The 21,824-nt window shown below is 45.3% G+C and overlaps 1 protein-coding gene across 1 annotated transcript; it reads left to right on the top strand.

Moving 5' to 3' along the window:
* The first annotated feature begins 1,740 nt into the window (after window positions 1-1,740).
* On the top strand, window positions 1,741-19,956 carry LOC144500070 (sialic acid-binding Ig-like lectin 13). The gene is made up of 7 exons (XM_078222843.1): window positions 1,741-2,057; window positions 5,095-5,460; window positions 6,515-6,808; window positions 7,705-7,986; window positions 12,342-12,438; window positions 14,918-15,002; window positions 18,875-19,956. Exons 1-7 carry the CDS (start codon window positions 2,009-2,011, stop codon window positions 18,989-18,991), a joined length of 1,290 nt encoding a protein of 429 aa, XP_078078969.1. The 5' UTR covers window positions 1,741-2,008; the 3' UTR covers window positions 18,992-19,956.
* The last annotated feature ends 1,868 nt before the right edge of the window (window positions 19,957-21,824 follow it).

Here is a 21,824-nt window from a genome sequence, read left to right on the forward strand (position 1 = left end):
TTTGTCTTCTGAGGAGGTCGGTGTGATTTTTTGCTGTGGTGCGTTGGAACTGTCGATCGATGAGTCGAGCGCCATATACTCTCCTCACCAGGGTGTCTTTCAGCGCCTGTAGGTGTCTGTTGTGATCCTCCTCATCTGAGCAGATCTATACATTCGATGACATTTTCTTCCTTTGGACTCATGGGGAACAATCACTGAAACAACTCTATGATGACATCAACAAGTTCCATCCCACCATCAGACTCACCATGGACTACTCTCCGGAATCGGTTGCATTCTTGGACACACGCATCTCCATTAAGGACGGTCACCTCAGCACCTCACTGTACCGCAAGCCCACGGATAACCTCACAATGCTCCACTTCTCCAGCTTCCACCCTAAACACGTTAAAGAAGCCATCCCCTACGGGCAAGCCCTCCATATACACAGGATCTGCTCGGATGAGGAGGGTTGCAACAGACACCTCCAGACGCTGAAAGATGCCCCCATAAGAACAGGATATAGCGCTCGACTCATTGATCAACAGTTCCAACGCGCCACAGCGAAAAACCGCACCGACCTCTTCAGAAGACAAACATGGGACACGGTGGACAGAGTACCCTTCGTCATCCAGTACTTCCCCGGAGCGGAGAAGCTACGGCATCTCCTCCGGAGCCTTCAACAAGTCATTGATGAAGACGAACATCTCGCCAAGGCCATCCCCACATCCCCACTTCTTGCCTTCAAACAACCGCACAACCTCAAACAGACCGTTGTCCGCAGCAAACTACCCAGCCTTCAGGAGAACAGTGACCACGACACCACACAACCCTGCCACAGCAACCTCTGCAAGATGTGCTGGATCATCGACACGGATGCCATCATGTCACGTGAGAACACCATCTACCAGGTACACGGTACATACACTTGGCAACTCGGCCAACGTTGTCTACCTGATACGCTGCAGGAAAGGATGTCCCGAGGCATGGTACATTGGGGAAACCATGCAGACGCTACGACAACGGATGAATGAACACCGCTCGACAATCACCAGGCAAGACTGTTCTCTTCCTGTGGGGGAGCACTTCAGCAGTCACGGGCATTCAGCCTTGGATCTTCAGGTAAGCGTTCTCCAAGGCGGCCTTCACGACACACGACAGCGCAGAGTCGCTGAGCAGAAACTGATAGCCTAGTTCCGCACACATGAGGACGGCCTAAACCGGGATGTTGGATTTATGTCACATTATCAGTAACCCCCACAGCTTGCCTCCTGGGCTTGCAGAATCTCACGAGCTGTTCTGTCTGGAGACAATACACATCTCTTTAACCTGTGTTTAATGTTCCCTCCACCCACATTGTCTGTACCTTTAAGACCTGGCTGGCTGTAGGATTCGCATTCTAATCAGTATTCTGCAACTTGATTTTGTGTCTGTTTGCACTGTTTGAGAGCACATTTCCACTCCATCTGACGAAGGAGCAGTACTCCGAAAGCTTATGGTATTTGCTACCAAATAAACCTGTTGGACTTTAACCTGGTGTTGTGAGACTTCTTACTGTGTTCACCCCAGTCCAACGCCGGCATCTCCACATCATTATCTCCCAGTCAGGGGAGGTGCCAGAGACTGGCGAATTGCCAAAGTTACGCCCTTGTTCAAAAAAGGCTATCAGGATAAGCCCAGCAATTACAGACCAGTCAGTTTAACATCAGTGGTGGACAGGCTTCTAAAATAATTATTCGTGGATAAAATTAGAAGTCACATGGAAAATTGTGGGTGGATTAAGAAGAGCCCACATGGATTTCTAGAGGGGAAATCATGTTTAACTAATTTACTGGAGCTTCTTGAAGATGTCACAGAAAGGGTCGATGAGGGTGATGCTTTGATGCGGTGTACATGAATTTTCAGGAGGCATTTGATGCAGTGCCACCTAACAGATGTGTGTGAAAAGATACAGCTCATGGAATAAAAGGGACAGTAGGAATATGGATACAAAATTGGCTGAATAATAGGAAGCAGAGAGTAACGGTGAATGGATATTTTTCGGGCTGGAGGAAGATTTGTAATGGAGTTCCCCAGAGGTCAGTTTTGGGACCCTTACTTTTCCTGATACGTATTAATGACCTAGATCTTTGCTTGCAGTGGACAATTTCAAAGCTTGTGAATGATATGAAATTTAGGAGCAATGTAAACTGTGGGGACAGTGAAGAACATCGGAAGGACTTAGAAAATGTGGTGGAGTGGGCAGATAGGTGGCAGGTGAAGTGATATTTTGGTAGGAAGAACATGAACAGACAATGTAAAATAAGGGGTAAAATTCTTAAGGGGATGCATGAGCAGAGAGATCTGGGTGCATATGTGCATAGATCATTGAAAGTGGAGGACAGGTGGAGAGAGCAGTTAATAAAACATACGGTATCCTGGGCTTTATTAATAATAATAAACCAAAAGCAAGGAGATTATGCTGGACTTATATAAGGCACTAGTAAGATCTCAGTTGGAATATTATGTCCAGTTCCAGGTGCCACACTATAGGAAGGATGTGAACGCATTGGAGAGAGTGCAGAAGAGGTTTACACGAATGATTTCAGGGATAAGAAACTTCAGTAATGAGGATAGATTGGAGAGGTTAGGACTGTTCTCCCTGGAACAAAGAACAAAGAACAAAGAACAATACAGCACAGGAACAGGCCCTTCGGCCCTCCAAGCCCGCACCGCTCCCCGGTCCAGGATTGAATCCTGAATCCAGGATCCCCGCCCAATTTTCCAGCCTATCTACATACCAATATCCTATCCACCGAGCTGTCCCTCACAGCTACGATGCTTTGTTCATTACAACCTATTAACTCACCCCCACGCCCCCATTCCAGACCATGTGATCTCCAGGGAGAGGCGAAAACCCAGAGTGAAAAACCCCAGTGCCAATATGGGGAAAAAAAAAAATCTGGGAAATTCCTCTCCGACCCCCTGAGGCGATCGAAACGAGTCCAGGAGATCACAATGGCCCTGATCGGAAAATGCTTCCCAACCCTAGTCATTTCCACTTCCACGAACACCATATGAATTCCCTGCCCCCGAGACAGGTTCCCAACTATCCGCAGTCTCGCTCTGTACTGGCACCAGCAAGATGATCATAGAATGAAGCCTTGAAACGAGAAACAAGGAACAATTAGCCCGCGCCGCTCCCTGGTCCAGACTAGACCACTCTTTTGTATCCCTCCATTCCCACTCCGTTCATATAGCTGTCTAGATAAGTCTTAAACGTTCCCAGTGTGTCCGCCTCCACCACCTTGCCCGGCAACACATTCCAGGCCCCCACGACCCTCTGTGTAAAATATGTCCTTCTGATATCTGTGTTAAACCTCCCCCCCTTCACCTTGAACCTATGACCCCTCGTGAACGTCACCACCGACCCGGGGAAAAGCTTCCCACCGTTCACCCTATCTATGCCTTTCATAATTTTATACACCTCTATTAAGTCTCCCCTCATCCTCCGTCTTTCCAAGGAGAACAACCCCAGTTTCCCCAATCTCTCCTCATAACCAAGCCCCTCCATACCAGGCAACATCCTGGTAAACCTCCTCTGTACTCTCTCCAAAGCCTCCACGTCCTTCTGGTAGTGTGGCGACCAGAACTGGACGCAGTATTCCAAATGCGGCCGAACCAACGTTCTATACATCTGCAACATCAGACCCCAACTCTTATACTCTATGCCCGGTCCTATAAAGGCAAGCATGCCATATGCCTTCTTCACCACCTTCTCCACCTGTGACGTCACCTTCAAAGATCTGTGGACTTGCACACCCAGGTCCCTCTGCGTCTCTACACCCTTTATGGTTCTTCCATTTATCGTGTAGCTCCTCCCTACATTATTCCCACCAAAATGCATCACCTCGCATTTATCAGGATTGAACTCCATCTGCCATTTCCTTGCCCAAATTTCCAGCCTATCTATATCCTTCTGTAGCCTCTGACAATGTTCCTCACTATCTGCAAGTCCTGCCAGTTTTGTGTCGTCCGCAAACTTACTGATCACCCCAGTTACTCCTTCTTCCAGATCATTTATATAAATCACAAACAGCAGAGGTCCCAATACAGAGCCCTGCGGTACACCACTAGTCACAGGCCTCCAGCCGGAAAAAGACCCTTCCACTACCACCCTCTGTCTTCTATGACCAAGCCAGTTCTCCACCCATCTAGCCATCTCCCCCTTTATCCCATGGGATCCAACCTTTTTCACTAGCCTACCATGAGGGACTTTGTGGAGAGGAGAAAGCCGAGAGAAGATTTGATAGAGATGAGCAAAATTATGAGGGGCTGGACAAGGTAAATATGGAGAAACTGTTCATAGAATAGAATCATAGAATCTTACAGTGCAGAAGGAGGATATAGGAAATGGAGTTTTGGAGGGGCTGAAGTTACAGAAGACATAAGAGCATTAGAATAGTCAATACTGCTGGAGGTGAGGATTACAGCAATAGATTGGCTAAGGGTGGAAGTAGTTAAACTCTCATAAAAGGATCAAAACGAGAGGGCACAAATTTAAAGTGATTTCAAAAGAAGCAAATGTGATGTGAGAAAAAGCTTTTTCACACAACGAGTGGTTCGGGTCTGAAATGCACTGCCTGGAAATGTGGTGGAGGCAGGTTCAATCGAAGCATTCAAGAGGGCCTTAGGTGATTATTTGAATAGGAACAATGTGGAAGGGAATGGGGAAAAGGCATGGGAATGGCACCAAATCAAAATGCTCATTTCTAGAACTGGTGCAGATATGATGGGCCAAATGGCCTCCTTCTGTGCTGTAACAACTGCGATTCTGTGTTTCATAGTGTCTGCTGGAATAGGATCACCGTTGAGCAGATAAATCGGTCAACAATGCTGCATTGGAATCAACAGTAGGAACAATATGGGGTTTGGATCAGAAATAATTCATAGACAGTGAGAATCTAAAGGGATTCCTATGCCAATGAGGATCCAAAGGCAGAAAATAAAGCAGCAATGACAGGCGATGTTTGCAAAATCCCGCCCGAGGCCAATGGAGAATAGGGGCAGGCGTGGCGGTTGAATTCTAGCAACTGTGTTGTGTGTAAGACTAGCTGTTGATATTTCTCTCTCCAGTTGGACTGTCACAAGAGTGGAAAAGCAACACCCCTCGAGAGGTGATAGCACAGGAAGGTTTGTGTGTACAGATTCCATGTCATTACAATCATCCATCACATTTAGTAAACCAACCACGAGATGGAGTCTGGTTTAGACATGAAGAAGATGGACGATCACCTATAGTCTTTCACTCCAAGGATCACAATCACGAGCTTCCACAGTTCCGCAATCGGACCTGGCTGTCTGGTGACCTGAAAGGTGGAGACTGTTCCCTGATTATAAACAACATCAGACAGGAGGATGGAGGATCTTATTCTTTCAGAATAGAATTTGACAACAAGAATAGTTATAGTTTTTTGCCTGCTACGCGGCTTAATGTTTCTGGTAAGTGCTGTGTTATAATTACTCAACATTTCACATTCAACACTCAATGGGAAATAACCCAAACTATTACATTTAAATGTTAACACAAAATACAGCTTATGATAACACAGTGTCTGATTATCAATTAATTGGAGATGACCTTCTGTTCAGTCCTAAAGCAATCTCTAATACTCACTTTAATATCGATGATTAAATGTATTGACTGTGTCCATCAATGTTATCAGGATACACACTCCCATTGACCTATCTAATCGTGTTTAAAAGTCTTAGAAACTAAGGCTAGTTACACAGGGTTAATTTTAACCCTCGCTATGATCTCTGAGACAACGATGAACTGGTTCTGCCCGAGCTGTGAGCTGTTTCTTCAACCTCATCCTGCATTGTCAACTTGATGAACTAAGAGTAAAAGTGTATTAATCTCAGTGACAGACACACCAACAACTGTGAAAATCAGAAAGTACTTCCTCGCATACGAAGGCACCTGAGATTACATGGAGTTACACACTGTCCATAGACAAAAACTGGCTATTCAGCCCATCTGCTCCTCCGGTGTCTCTGCACCACAGCAGCCTTGTTGCACCCCCTCATCATCTCACCTCATCACCATAGCTTTATATTCGTTTCCCCCTCATGTGTTTATCCGGTTTCTTCCTTAAATACATCCCTACTGTTCACTTCAGCACTCCCTGTGGTTGCAAGTTCCACATTCTCACCATTCTCTGGGTAAAGAAGTTTCTCCTGAATTCCCCATTGGATTTATTAGTGACTATCTTATTTTGATGGTCCCAGTTCTGGTCTCCCCCACAAGTGGAGACATTTTCTCTACGTCTATCTATCAAACATTTTTATCATTGCAAAGACTTCCATCAAGTCACCCCTCAGCCTTCTCTTTTCTCGAGGAAGTATCCCAGCTTGCTCAGTCTTTCCTGATCATTGTAACCTCTCAGTTCTCATGTCAACCTTGTAAAAGTGTTCTCTTTTGGGAGACTGTGATTTCTATTTGAACTGATACTTCATGTTATTTTACATAAATAACCCATTCTCTGTGCATTAGATTTCACAGATAAACCCACGATATTACCTGCTGAATTGATTGCAGGAAAGCGCATGGATGTAAGCTGCACCTTCAACACAACATGCAATGGAACTGCACCTGTCCTAAGCTGGGACACTCCCACTGACATACCTGAATCAGTCTCAAACATTGTAACTCAGCAAGGTGTCGCTCTGATATATACTTCTGTTCTGACTCTGATCCTATCAGTCAAACACCACGGACAAACTCTCACCTGCAGAGTGAGATATCCATCTGTTTCATCAGAGCAGACACTTGTATTAACTGTGCAATGTAAGTACAGATATCCTTCATTCGCGATTAGCTGAAATAGTCTAGATTGTGTACAACAAGATCTCATAAGAAGATGAGAACCATGGAATGAACCAGATCATCTTTTTCAGGGAAAAATATTAATCAGGACAAAGTTAAGAAAATGTTTTGAGCATTTACACTGCAGCTTTTATTTCCAGACAAAAGGCAATTTGACCCCAGTTTAAAGTCTCCCCTGGCGGCCTTCTGACAGTTCAAAGCTGCCTCAATACTTACCATTCGACAGTGCAGCGCTCCATCAGTACTGACCCTCCAACTGTTCAGCACTCCCTCAGTAATGACCCTCTGACAGTGCAGTGCTCTGCTCCCTCAGTACTGACCCTCCAACAGTTCAGCACTCCCTCAGTAATGACCCTCTGACAGTGCAGTGCTCTGCTCCCTCAGTACTGACCCTCCAACAGTTCAGCACTCCCTCAGTAATGACCCTCTAACAGTGCAGTGCTCCATCAGTACTGACCCTCCAACAGTTCAGCACTCCCTCAGTAATGACCCTCTGACAGTGCAGTGCTCTGCTCCCTCAGTACTGACCCTCCAACAGTTCAGCACTCCCTCAGTAATGACCCTCTAACAGTGCAGCACACCCTCAGTACTGAGACTCACACTTCTACATTCCATCAGTCCTGACCATCTGACAGTGCGGCACACTTTCTCAGTAGCGACCCTCTAACAGTGCGGTACCCCCTCAGTGGTGACCCTCCGGCAGTACAGTACTCCCTCAGTACTGATCTGAAGTGTCTGCCTGGATTAAATGATTTGTGGACAAGGAATTTAATTTGATATCACACCTTTAACTTTCTCAGGGTCTCTCAAACTGCTTCACAGATAATATAAGTTAATTGACATTTGTTTGTTTTTAGACGCACCACAGAATCTCACAATTACGTCTTTTGATATGATTACCACTTCATCAATCAGTATAATCGAGGGGAATTCTACAGTGGTAATCTGCTCTGTCGAGAGCTTCCCAGCTTCTAACCTGACATGGCGACATCTTAATATCGTAATGAACAGAACAAGTTCCAACAATGAGCTGTGGTTGGTGATCCCTCACGTTACATCCCGAGACACTGGTGACTATCAGTGTGTGTCAGAGAATGAACATGGAATAGTGGAGGGGTTCATAACCATCACTGTGGAAGGTGAGTGTACACTGGCATCAACATCACACATACACACACACACTCCACTTCATCAGTTCCCTATCCCCTTCAACACTGACGTACAGTGGCAGCGGTGTGCACCATTTACATGACGCACTACAGTAACTCACCAAGACTCCTTCGATGGCACCCATGAATTCTATCACCTCAGAGAATGAGCATGCAGGAGCAAAGGGGTTCATAACCATCACTGTGAAATGTGCATGTTTGATGTGGAGATGCCGGCAATGGACTTGGGTAAACACTGTAAGAAGTCTCACAACACCAGGTTAAAGTCCAACAGGTTTATTTGGTAGCAAAAGCCACTAACTTTCGGAGCGCTTCTCCTTCATCAGGTGAGTGGGATTTCAGTTCACAGACAGGGCATATAAAGACACAAACTCAATTTACAAAATAATGGTTGGAATGTGAGTCTTTACAGGTAATCAAATCTTAAAGGTACAAACAATGTGTGTGGAGAGAGGGTTAAGCACAGGTTAAAGAGATGTGTATTGCCTCCAGCCAGGACAGTTCGTGAGATTTTGCAAGCCCAGACAAGTCGTGGGGGTTACAGATAGTGTGACATGAACCCAAGATCCTGGTTGAGGCCGTCCTCATGTGCGCGGAACTTGGCTATCAGTCTCTGCTCAGCCACTCTGCGTTGTCGTGTGTCGTGAAGGCCGCCTTGGAGAATGCTTACCCAGAGATCAGAGGCCGAATGCCCGTGACTGCTGAAGTGTTCCCCAACACTCTTGCCTGGTGATTGTCGAACGGTGTTTATTCATCCGTTGTTGTAGCATCTGCATGGTCTCCATAATGTACCATGCCTCAGGACATCCTTTCCTGCAGCGTATCAGGTAGACAACGTTGGCCGAGTTGCCAAGTGTATGTACCGTGTACCTGGTGGATGGTGTTCTCACGTGACATGATGGCATCCGTGTCAATGATCCAGCACATCTTGCAGAGGTTGCTGTGGCAGGGTTGTGTGGTGTCGTGGTCACTGTTCTCCTGAAGGCTGGGTAGTTTGATGCGGACAATGGTCTGTTTGAGGTTGTGCGGTTGTTTGAAGGCAAGAAGTGGGGGTGTGGGGATGGCCTTGGTGAGATGTTCGTCTTCATCAATGACATGTTGAAGGCTCCGGAGAAGACTTCGTAGCTTCTCCGCTCCGGGGAAGTACTGGACGACGAAGGGTACTCTGTCCACTGTGTCCCGTGTTTGTCTTCTGAGGCGGTCGGTGCGGTTTTTTGCTGTGGCGCGTCGGAACTGTCGATCAATGAGTCGAGCACCATATCCTGTTCTTATGGGGGCATCTTTCAGCGTCTGGAGGTGTCTGTTGCGATCCTCCTCATCTGAGCAAATCCTGTGTATACGGAGGGCTTGTCCGTAGGGGATGGCTTCTTTAACGTGTTTAAAGTGGAAGCTGGAGAAGTGGAGCATCGTGAGGTTATCCGTGGGCTTGCGGTACAGTGAAGTGCTGAGGTGACTGTCCTTGATGGAGATGCGTGTGTCCAAGGATGCAACCGATTCCGGAGAGTAGTCCATGGTGAGTCTGATGGTGGGATGGAACTTGTTGATGTCATCATATAGTTGTTTCAGTGATTGTTCACCATGAGTCCAAAGGAAGAAAATGTCATCGATGTATCTAGTTTACAGCATCGGTTGAAGGTCCTGTGCGGTGAAGAGGTCTTGTTCGAACCTGTGCATGAAGATGTTGGCATATTGAGGTAAGAATTTGGTCCCCATGGCTGTTCCGTGTGCCTGAATGAAGAACTGGTTGTTGAAGGTGAAGACATTGTGGTCCAGGATGAAGCGGATGAGTTGTAAAATTGCATCTGGAGATTGGCAGTTGTCAGCGTTGAGTACTGAGGCAGTTGCAGCAATGCCATCGCCATGGGGAATGCTGGTGTAGAGTGCCGAGACATCCTTTGTGACGAGGAGTGCTCCTGGTTCAACTGCTCCATGTGTGCTGAGTTTCTGTAGGAAGTCCGTAGTGTCGTGACAAAAGCTGGGTGTTCTTTGTACTATGGGTTTCAGGATGCCCTCGACATAGCTGGAGAGGTTCTCACACAGGGTCCCATTGCCTGATACGATGGGATGGCCGGGTGTGTTTGCCTTGCATGTCTTCGGGAGGCAGTAGAGATCTCCAACGCGGAGAGTACGTGGGATGAGAGCACGGAGGGTGCTCTGAAGGTCCGGATCAAATGTCTTGATCAGTCTGTTGAGATGTCGGGCGTGTTCTTTGGTCGGATCTCTGGGTAAATAAACAACTGAACAATGAGGAACACTACAGACCCGCAGACCTACAGACACTACAACCTCTGCAAGACGTGCCAGATCATCAACACGGATGCAATCATGTCATGTGAGAACACCATCCACCAGGTACACGATACATACACTTGGCAACTAGGGCAACGTTGTCTATATGATACGCTGCAGGAAAGGATGTTCCGAGGCATGGTACATTGGGGAGACCATGCGGACGCTACGACAATGGATGAATGAATACCGCTCTACAATCACCAGGCAAGAGTGTTCTCTTCCTGTTGGGGAACACTTCAGCGGTCATGGGCATTCGGCCTTTGATCTTCGGGTAAGCGTTCTCCAAGGCGGCCTTCAGGACACAAGACAACGCAGAGTCGCTGAGCAGAAACTGATAGCCAAGTCCCCACACATGATGACGGCCTCAACCGGGATCTTGGGTTCATGTCACACTATCTGTAACCCCCACGACTTGTCTGGGCTTGCAAAATCTCACGAACTGTCCTGGCTGGAGACAATACACATCTCTTTCACCTGTGCTTAACCCTCTCTCCACTCACATTGTCTGTACCTTTAATACTTGATTACCTGTAAAGACTCGCATTCCAACCATTATTTTGTAAATTGAGTTTGTGCCTTTATATGCCCTGTTTGTGAACTGAAATCCCACTCACCTGATGAAGGAGCAGCACTCCGAAAGCTAGTGGCTTTTGCTACCAAATAAACCTGTTGGATTTTAACCTGGTGTTGTGAGACTTCTAAATGTGCATATATACAGAATTCAACATTCTGTTTTGATTAGCTTATGGCATGTGGGCATTGTTGGCAAGTAACTATTGTCCATCCCTAATTGCACGTGAAGGTTCCAGTCTGCACAGCTGTGCACTCAGCCCCAATGTATGCACAGCTTTGATTTGAAGTTTCTGAGGCCTTCGAACTAGTTGAATTCTTTGAAACCCTCTCCATTCCAATGGAATGCCTTTGATCTGTAACAAATTCAACATGCAGTGCCGTGGGACAGTGCACCATGGGTATGGCCAAGACATGTGGCCTGAAGGGGGACTGAGTAGGGGGATTGAGCGGGAAGAGGGCCTCTGTTTAGGGCCTGAGTGCTAGGGCGCCAAGTGGGGGTTTGAGGGGGGAAGCAGGCCTGAATGGGGGATATGAGGGGGAAGGGAAGCTGAGGGGGGTTAAGGGGGAAAGGAAGCTGGGTGGGGGGGGGGGTTTGAGGGGGTAGGGTCTGAATGGAGGGGGTCTGGCTGAATCCTCCTGATGCCTGCTGCGGTGGGTCACTTGTTATTTGGGGGAGGATGCCCCTCTTTGATGAGGGGTTGTTAGTGTTCCCTTGGTCAGTGCAGGAGGCACCATGTGATTTTTATGGGAAGTGGGGCCTGTCTCCAAGCACAAAGGCCTCCCTTTAAAAATGGCAGCGCAGTCTCGGAACAGTGGGGCAGGCAGCAGGTTGATCGAAATGAGCTTAATAGAATCTTTCAGGTGGATGAATCCCACCTAAAAGACGCTGCCAACACCCATGGGAGCATTTAGTCTCAAAAAAGAAAATTGGGCCCATTGTTCCTGGATGGTGTCGATCTTCTTGAGTGTTGTTGGAGTTGCACTCATCTAGGCAAATGGACAGTGTCCATCACAATCCTGACTTGTGCCTTGTAGACGTGGGCAGGTTTTGGGGAGTCCCAGCCTCTTACCTACCTACTCTTGTAGCCATAGCATTTACCATTGGTGGAATGTGGTCAGGGCCCATAGCCTTTGTAGTATCCAGTACCTTCAGCTGATTCTTGATATCACGTGGAGTGAATCAAATTGACTGAAGAATGGCATCTGTCGGGGACCTCATGAAGCAACCCAGATGGATCACCCACTTGGCACTTCTGGAAGGTGCTTGCAAATGCTTCAGCCTTATCTTTTCCATCCATGTGCTGGATTGATATTATATAAAAATATTACATAGATAAATGTTAGCTGTAAAGACCTTGCATGTATAGCCATATGTCACTTCACAAATTCAGAATCATTACATGTCCATTTGAGAACCATTCTAAAACTGTACTGGAGTTATTCATTGGCTGTTTTTACAGGTCACAGTTCCATGGAATGGAAAGTTGGATTGCTTGGAGCTGGGATCGCTTTGTGCGTTGGACTGTGTGGATTCTTTATCTTCAAGTGTATGAGAAAGTAAGTGCAAAGGCTTATTTTGTTGTTCTGATCATGTTTACTTCAATCTTCTGTCTTTGTAGAAAGAGCTTGCATTTCTACAGCACCTTTCACAACCCTACATCCTTCACAGCTCCTGAAAAGCTTTGGTTTTCACTCACTGTTTCACATCTCATCCAACAGTGCAGTCTCACTCAGCACTGTAATTGGCAGTGTTGGCCTGGATTGCAAAATAGCTTACAATGGCTTGGGTTGTGAAAGGGCTATATCCATGTAAACCTTTCCTTTTTCATCAGATGCAATTTCTTTCTCGAGTGAGATAGTTGATAAATTAGTTTTAATTTTCAGAAACTCACTAGATTTGGGAAAGGCCCCATGAGATTAGAAAATAGTAAATGTAACTCCATTATTCAAAAGGGAGGGAGACAGAAAGCGGGAAACTACCGGCCAATTAGCCTAACATCTGTCACAGGGAAAATATTAGAAGCTATTATTAAAGAAGCTATTAGCAGAGCACTTGGTAAGTTCAAGGTAATCAGGCAGAGGCAACATGGTTTTGTGAAAGGAAAATCATATTAAACCAACTTATTGGAGTTCTTTGAGGAGGTAACATGTGCTGTGGATGAAGGGGAACTTGTGGATATACTGTACTTAAATTTCCAGAAGACATTTTATTAAGTGCCACATCAAAGATTATTGTGGAAAATAAAAGCTCATGGTATGGGGGTAACATATTGGCATGGATAGAAGATTGGCTGACAGGAAGCAGAGAGCCGGCATAAATGGATCTTTTTCAGATTGGCAAAATGTGATAAGTCTGCCATAGAGATCAGTGCTGGGACCTCAACTGTTTACAATTTATATAAATTACTTGGATTAAGGGATGGATGGGATAGTTGGCAAATTTGCTGACGACACAAAGATAAGTAGGAAGGTAAGTTGTGAAGAGGACACAAGGAGGCGATAAAAACATATGGATAGGTTAGGTGAATGTGCCAAGATCTGGCAAATGTAGTATAATGTGAAAAATATTGTGAAATTGTCCATTTTGGCAGGAGGAATAAAAGAGAAGCATATTATCTAAATGCTGAGAGATTGCGGAGTTCAGAGTTGCAGAGGGATCTGGCTGTCTTAGTGCATGAATTGCAAAGGCTTGTATGCAGGTACAACAAGTAATTAGGAAAGCTAATGGAATGTTACCATTTATTGCGTGAGGATTTGAATACGAAACGTATGCTTTAGTTATATGGAACACTAGTGAGAACACATCTGGAGCACTGTATCCAGAATTGATCACATTATTTAAGGAAGGATGTAAATGTGTTAGAAGCAGTTCAGAGAAGGTTTTCCAGACTCAAACCTGGATTGGGCGGGTTAAGGTTGGATGGGCTAGACTTGTATCTGTTGGAGTTTAGAAGAGTAAGAGGTGACTTGATTGAAACTTGCATAAAATCCTGAGGGGTCTCGACAGGGAGGACATTTTCTCTTGTGGGAGAATCTAGAACTAGGAGTCACTGTTTTAAAATAAGGGGGTTATCCATTTAAAACAGAGGTGATGTGAATTTTCTTTCCCTCAGAGGGTGATGAGTCTTTGGAACTCTTCCTGAAAAGGCAGTGGAAGCAGAGTCTCAATGTCTTTAAGGTAGAGATGGATAGAATCTTGGGAAGCAAGGGAGCGATAGATTATTGGAGGCAGGCGGAGTGCAGATTTGAGATTACTGTCAGACCTTATTAAATGGAGGAACAGGCTCAATGGGATGAATGGTCTACTCCTGTTCCTTGTTCGTAGGTTCATATGTTCGGATGTTTCATTTTACCTGCCCCATTCACTCTCCCTCCTCCCACAACAAGTGCTCTCCTTCTCATTCTCTCTTGCTCTCCTGTCCTCTTACATATTGTACAGTTTCCTACATATTGTACGGCTTTCAGCAACATCTGCTCCTTCCAAAGATCCACCTCGCCATTTGGATAGAGCAGTGAATTAAAGCTCCATTAACAGTTGTCCAGCTTTACACTTGAAACACGTTGCAATGTCAGGACTCAAAGGGTTAACAGTTTGCTGAGACCACAAGACTAAGGTCCTTTCACACTTGCACGCCATTTCCTGATTTGACTCAGGAAATGGGTTACAAGTGCCAGGGCAGCATGATGACACAATGCTTAGTACTGCTGCCTCACAGTGCCAAGGACCTGGGTTCAATTCCCGCCATGGGTCACTGTTTGTGTGGAGTTTGCACATTCTCCCCGCGGCTGCATGGGTTTTGTCTGGGTGCTCCGGTTTCCTTCCACAGTCCAAAGATGTGCGGGTTAGGTGGATTGGCCATGATAAATTGCCCCTCAGTGTAAAGGGGACTCACTAGGTTAAATGCATGGGGTTGAGGGAATAGGGCCTGAGGTTGGTGCAGACTCGATGGGCCGAATGGCTTCCTCCTGCACTGTAGGGATTCTATGATTCTATAGCTCACACTGACACATCAACTCTTTCTAATTAAATACACAGAAGTCGCAGCACAGGAAGAGGCCATTCAGCCCACGCAGAGGGGGTCAGCAGTAATTCCACAAGCGAGCAGTGGAACAGGTCCTTGGTAAGTGACGTAATGATTTGAATTCACTTCCACAACCAACATCATTCTTTGTTGATGTTGTGACTTTATAATGACAAATTCCAAGGATTGATGCCTTTGAAAGATTACTAATTATGGAGATATGGGTGTGAGCCTCAAGTCTGTTGCCGAGAACATCTTTCTAATTAAATTACAAGGACAGATTGCACAGATTAGTCTTGTGTTCCCTTGAGTCTGGACGATTATGGGGTGATCTAATCGGGGAGGGGATTGAGGTGACTAAAGGATGTCAGGAAGCCTCTCTTCACACAAAGGCAAGTGGCAAACTGGGGCCAGGATTCTCCGAAAAAAATTCCATGCCCCCAATTTGCGTGGAAACAGGAGTAACTCACGTTGATTCTTTTAGCGTGCTTTTCAGAATGAATCTCCAACATTCTGTGCATCACAGAGTGCCCTAGTGTGATTCACTCTGAAAATATGGGGATGGGGCCTATTCCCGCCAGAGAGTCGGGCAGAATAGCGCTGAGTGGGCCACTGCACAGGCGCCGATCAGTAAGCGCCGAGATCGTGGCACAGCGAGTGTCCTAGAATTGCCGGCCTCCTGATCGCTGGCTAGCCCTGCACCCCCCCCCCCTCCCCCCCCATTGCTGGCCTCCTGGACTTCCCCGGGCAAGCCCCGATGTCCCCACCATTCCTGGCCAGCCCCGAACTCCCTGAACCTCCATCCATCCAGCCCCCATCTACCGATTTCACCTCCCTCCCACCACCCCAGCAGCACCAACCCCCACCCACCCCAAACCCGAATGGCCAGCCCCAGTCGCCATCCTCCCTCCCTTTGCCAGCAATCCCGAATGCAGTGTGGCAGCAGGATTCCCCATTCCCAATAGGCCCTGCACCTCTCTGGCCCCACCCCCTTGGCATTGCCCAATGATTGGTGGGCAGTGCTAAGGTGCACCTTGGGCATTGCCCATTTGTCCCTTGGGCAGTGCCAGGGTGCCAGGCTGACACTGCCAGGCTGGCACTGCCCAAGGGACACCCCCTTACCCCTGACGTCTGGGGGTTCCTCAATAGCCTCTGTTCCCTCCAGAGGGGTTGGCCACCTGTTCCCCATCTATGGAGAGCAGTTGGAACCCCCGTTGGAGTGAACCATTCCTGGCGGCGGGGGGAAGATGCTAGCGGGCCCAAGACTTCAGTCCCAGGCCTGCTAATGACATGGAGATGAAGATTTCGATATTGTAATCTGCTCTGCACTGGAAATCGCTGGGAATATTTGGCTGGAAGATGTACGGATGCCATGGTGCCCTGCAGGAGCCCGCAAAATGGCTCCCGCTGATGTCTCAAGGACCACAGTGTTGTGGGCTGGGAGAATAACCCCCAGAACTATCTCCACAAGTAATCAAACCCACCAGCAAACAAAGATCATGCTGATTGTCACTGAGCCCATTTCTGTTTCCAACACGGAAGAGAGGGGATGTGAAACTGGAAATCAAATCGAATCATCGTACTGATGAATATCTTGATCCTAATGATCAAAACTGTGAGCTTCACGGGGCCTTGGATAATCAGATGGTGAGTCACACAACTCAGGATACCAAACCTCTCAGCTGCTCTAGTACCTGGTTATTGATGATTCAGTCTTATGCTTGCAATGTATTACACAGTCAAACACAAACACAGCATCATTCAGCATCAATAATCAAATAATGTTCATTACAAATAATCAAACCCAACACCGTTCAGTATCAATAATCAAACCCAACACCGTTCAGTATCAATAATCAAACACAACACCGTTCAGTATCAATAATCAAACCCAACACCGTTCAGTCTCAATAATCAAACCCAACACCGTTCATTATCAATAATCAAACCCAACACCGTTCAGGATCAATAATCAAACCCAACACCGTCCAGTCTCAATAATCAAACCCAACACCGTTCAGCATCAATAATCAAACCCAACACCATCCAGTCTCAATAATCAAACCCATCACCGTTCAGTCTCAATAATCAAACCCATCACCGTTCAGTATAAAGCATCAAACACAACACCGTTCAGTCTCAATAATCAAACACAACACCGTTCAGTCTCAATAATCAAACCCAACACCGTTCAGTCTCAATAACCAAACACAACACCGTTCAGTATCAATAATCAAACCCAACACCGTTCATTATCAATAATCAAACCCAACACCGTTCAGTATCAATAATCAAACCCAACACCGTTCATTATCAATAATCAAACCCAACACCGTTCAGTATCAATAATCAAACCCAACACCGTTCAGTCTCAATAATCAAACCCAACACCGTTCAGTATCAATAATCAAACCCAACACCGTTCAGTATCAATAATCAAACCCAACACCGTTCAGTCTCAATAATCAAACCCAACACCGTTCAGGATCAATAATCAAACCCAACACCGTCCAGTCTCAATAATCAAACCCAACACCGTTCAGCATCAATAATCAAACCCAACACCATCCAGTCTCAGTAATCAAACCCATCACCGTTCAGTCTCAATAATCAAACCCATCACCGTTCAGTATAAAGCATCAAACACAACACCGTTCAGTCTCAATAATCAAACACACCGTTCAGTCTCAATAATCAAACCCAACACCGTTCAGTATCAATAATCAAACCCAACACTGTCCAGTCTCAATAATCAAACCCAACACCATTCAGTATCAATAATCAATCCCAACACCGTTCAGTCTCAATAATCAATCCCAACACCGTTCAGTCTCAATAATCAAACCCAACACCGTTCAGTATCAATAATCAAACCCAACACCGTCCAGTCTCAATAATCAAACCCAACACCATTCAGTATCAATAATCAAACCCAACACCATTCAGTATCAATAATCAATCCCAACACCGTTCAGTATCAATAATCAAACCCAACACCGTCCAGTCTCAATAATCAAACCCAACACCATTCAGTCTCAATAATCAAACCCAACACCGTTCTGTATCAATAATCAAACACATCACCGCTCAGTATCAATAATCAATCCCAACACCGTTCAGTCTCAATAATCAAACCCAACACCATTCAGTATCAATAATCAATCCCAACACCGTTCAGTCCCAATAACCAAACCCACCACCGTTCAGTATCAATAACCAAACCCAACACCGTTCATTATCAATAATCAAACCCAACACCGTTCGGTATCAATAATCAATTCCAACACCGTTCAGTCTCAATAACCAAACCCAACACCGTTCATTATCAATAATCAATCCCAACACCGTTCAGTCTCAATAATCAATCCCAACACCGTTCAGTATCAATAATCAAACCCAACACCGTTCAGTATCAATAATCAAACCCAACACAGTTCAGTATCAATAATCAATCCCAACACCGTTCAGTCTCAATAATCAATCCCAACACCGTTCATTATCAATAATCAAACCCAACACCGTTCAGTATCAATAATCAATCCCAACACCGTTCAGTCTCAATAATCAAACCCAACACCGTTCAGTATCAATAATCAAACCCAACACCGTTCAGTCTCAATAATCAAACCCAACACCGTTCAGTATCAATAATCAATCCCAACACCGTTCAGTCTCAATAATCAAACCCAACACCGTTCAGTATCAATAATCAAACCCAACACCGTTCAGTATCAATAATCAAACCCAACACAGTTCAGTATCAGTATTCAAACCCAACACAGCTCATTACCAATAATCAAGCTGTATTCAGCATGAGCGGTCAAACCATGTTCAGTATCAATAATCAAAGCCAACACAGTTCGATATCGGTGATTAGTGGCTGTATTGTGGGTTGGATTTCCTATTTTGGGCAATAACACTGAATGCAGATTATTCTGATCTTCACTCTGATCATTTACTTTCTCTTTCAGACTAAAAATTGGAAGGACCTGGAAATGAAATCTAACCCCGGTGTCAGTTCTTGTACCAAAGATAATACTTACGCGAACTGTGATCTTGTGGAAGACTCTGTTTATGGGAATATATAAACTATGAGAGCATGAAACACCCATTGTGTGAGGAGAACACAGAGTGAAAAAAATCATTTGAAACAGCAATTTACCTTTCTAAATGCACAGGAACTCACTTACAAGAAATAGCTTTAAGCGTCTTGAATAATCTGATGGAATTGCTTCGAAATGATCTAACTGTGACGATTCTCTGTGCACAGCACGTCCGACAGACAGCAATGTAATCAATTATCTGATCATCTGATGTCAGTAAAAGCAAAATACTGCAGCTGCTGGAGAGCTGAAATGAAAACAGAAAATGCTGGAAATGTTTGAATGAGATCACCTCTCGTTCTTGTAAATTCCAATGAATCCCAGCCTGTTTAACCTTTCCTCATAAGACAATCCCTCCATACTGGAGATCATCCTCGTGACCCTTTGAACTGCCTCCAATGCAATAATATCTTTCCTTAAATAAGGGGACCAAAGCCGCTCACAGTACTCCAGGTGTGGTCTCACTGGTATCTTGTACTGTTGCAGCAAGACTTCCCTACTCTTATATTCCAACCATCTTGAAATAAAGACTAACATTCCATTAGCCTTCCTGATTACCTGCTGCATCTGTGTGCTAGCTTTCTGTATGCATGTGTTTCGTGCATAAGCATCGCCAAGTCTCTTTATGCTGCTGCTTTCTGCAGTTTTTCTTCATTTAAATAATACTATTATTTTCTTCACCCTTCCAAAATGAACAACTTCACATTTTTCGACGCTATACTCTAATTATCAACTTTTTGACCACTTACTTAACCTATCAATATGTCCTTGTAAACCATTTGTATCCTTCTCACAACTTGCTTTTCTATCTATTTTTGTCGTCTGCAAACAAATTTGGTTACATTACACTCGCTTCCTTCCTCCAAGTCATTTAGATGCATTGTAAACAGTTGTAGTCCCAGCACTGATTGATCCCTGTGCAACCTCATTGGTTACAGGTCACCAACATGAAAAAGAACGCTTTATCCTCACTTGCTATTTCCTGCCAATTAGCCAATTTTCTATCCATGCCAATTGTTATAAAGCAGAGGTTGATCCCCCCTCTGATAACTAACACCTAACCACTCAAAGAGGAGTACTTTACCCCATAATATGTAAAACGTGAGCGTGAAGTGATACGATCTGCTCTTCACCAATTTTTCGTGGTTAAATCAAAATAACGCCCTGGCACTCTAAACTCAACAAATAACACTCTATTTATCAAAGTAACAGTGGCCAAGTTAAATAAACTATTAACAAACTGAATAATACATGATTCTAATGGTATGCTGTTCCAATAAATACAATTCCCACTCATTAACAAAAAAATAGAATTTTAGTCACTCTCTAAATTACAACCAGGTTTTGTGTCTTGGTCTTCTCTAGAACATAGAACATAGAACAGTACAGCACAGAACAGGCCCTTCGGCCCACGATGTTGTGCCGAGCTTTATCTGAAACCAAGATCAAGCTATCCCACTCCCTATCATCCTGGTGTGTTCCATGTGCCTATCCAATAACCGCTTAAATGTTCCTAAAGTGTCTGACTCCACTATCACTGCAGGCAGTCCATTCCACACCCCAACCACTCTCTGCGTAAAGAACCTACCTCTGATATCCTTCCTGTATCTCCCACCACGAACCCTATAGTTATGCCCCCTTGTAATAGCTCCATCCACCCGAGGAAATAGTCTTTGAACGTTCACTCTATCTATCCCCTTCATCATTTTATAAACCTCTATTAAGTCTCCCCTCAGCCTCCTCCGATCCAGAGAGAAGAGCCCTAGCTCCCTCAACCTTTCCTCATAAGACCTACCCTCCAACCCAGGCAGCATCCTGGTAAATCTCCTCTGCACTCTTTCCAGCACTTCCACATCCTTCTTATAGTGAGGTGACCAGAACTGCACACAATATTCCAAATGTGGTCTCACCAAGGTCCTGTACAGTTGCAGCATAACCCCACGGCTCTTAAACTCCAACCCCCTGTTAATAAAAGCTAACACACTATAGGCCTTCTTCACAGCTCTATCCACTTGAGTGGCAACCTTTAGAGATCTGTGGATATGAACCCCAAGATCTCTCTATTCCTCCACAGTCTTCAGAACCCTACCTTTGACCCTGTAATCCACATTTAAATTAGTCCTACCAAAATGAATCACCTCACATTTATCAGGGTTAAACTCCATTTGCCATTTTTCAGCCCAGCTTTGCATCCTATCTATGTCTCTTTGCAGCCTACAACAGCCCTCCACCTCATCCACTACTCCACCAATCTTGGTGTCATCAGCAAATTTACTGATCCACCCTTCAGCCCCCTCCTCTAAGTCATTAATAAAAATCACAAAGAGCAGAGGACCAAGCACTGATCCCTGTGGCACTCCGCTAGCAACCTGCCTCCAATCCGAAAATTTTCCATCGACCACCACCCTCTGTCTTCGATCAGACAGCCAGTTACCTATCCAATCGGCCAACTTTCCCTCCATCCCACACCTCCTCACTTTCATCATAAGCCGACCATGGGGGACCTTATCAAACGCCTTACTAAAATCCATGTATATGACATCAACTGCCCTACCTTCATCAACACACTTAGTTACCTCCTCAAAAGATTCTATCAAATTTGTGAGGCACGACTTGCCCTTCACAAATCCGTGCTGACTATCCCGGATTAATCCGCATCTTTCTCAATGGTCGTAAATCCCATCTCTAAGGACCTTTTCCATCAATTTACCAACCACCGAAGTAAGACTAACCGGTCTATAATTACCAGGGTCATTTCTATTCCCTTTCTTAAACAGAGGAACAACATTCGCCATTCTCCAGTCCTCTGGCACCATCC

The sequence above is a fragment of the Mustelus asterias genome, chromosome 10 (genome assembly GCF_964213995.1).
Source record: "Mustelus asterias chromosome 10, sMusAst1.hap1.1, whole genome shotgun sequence".
Taxonomy (NCBI): Eukaryota; Metazoa; Chordata; class Chondrichthyes; order Carcharhiniformes; family Triakidae; genus Mustelus; species Mustelus asterias.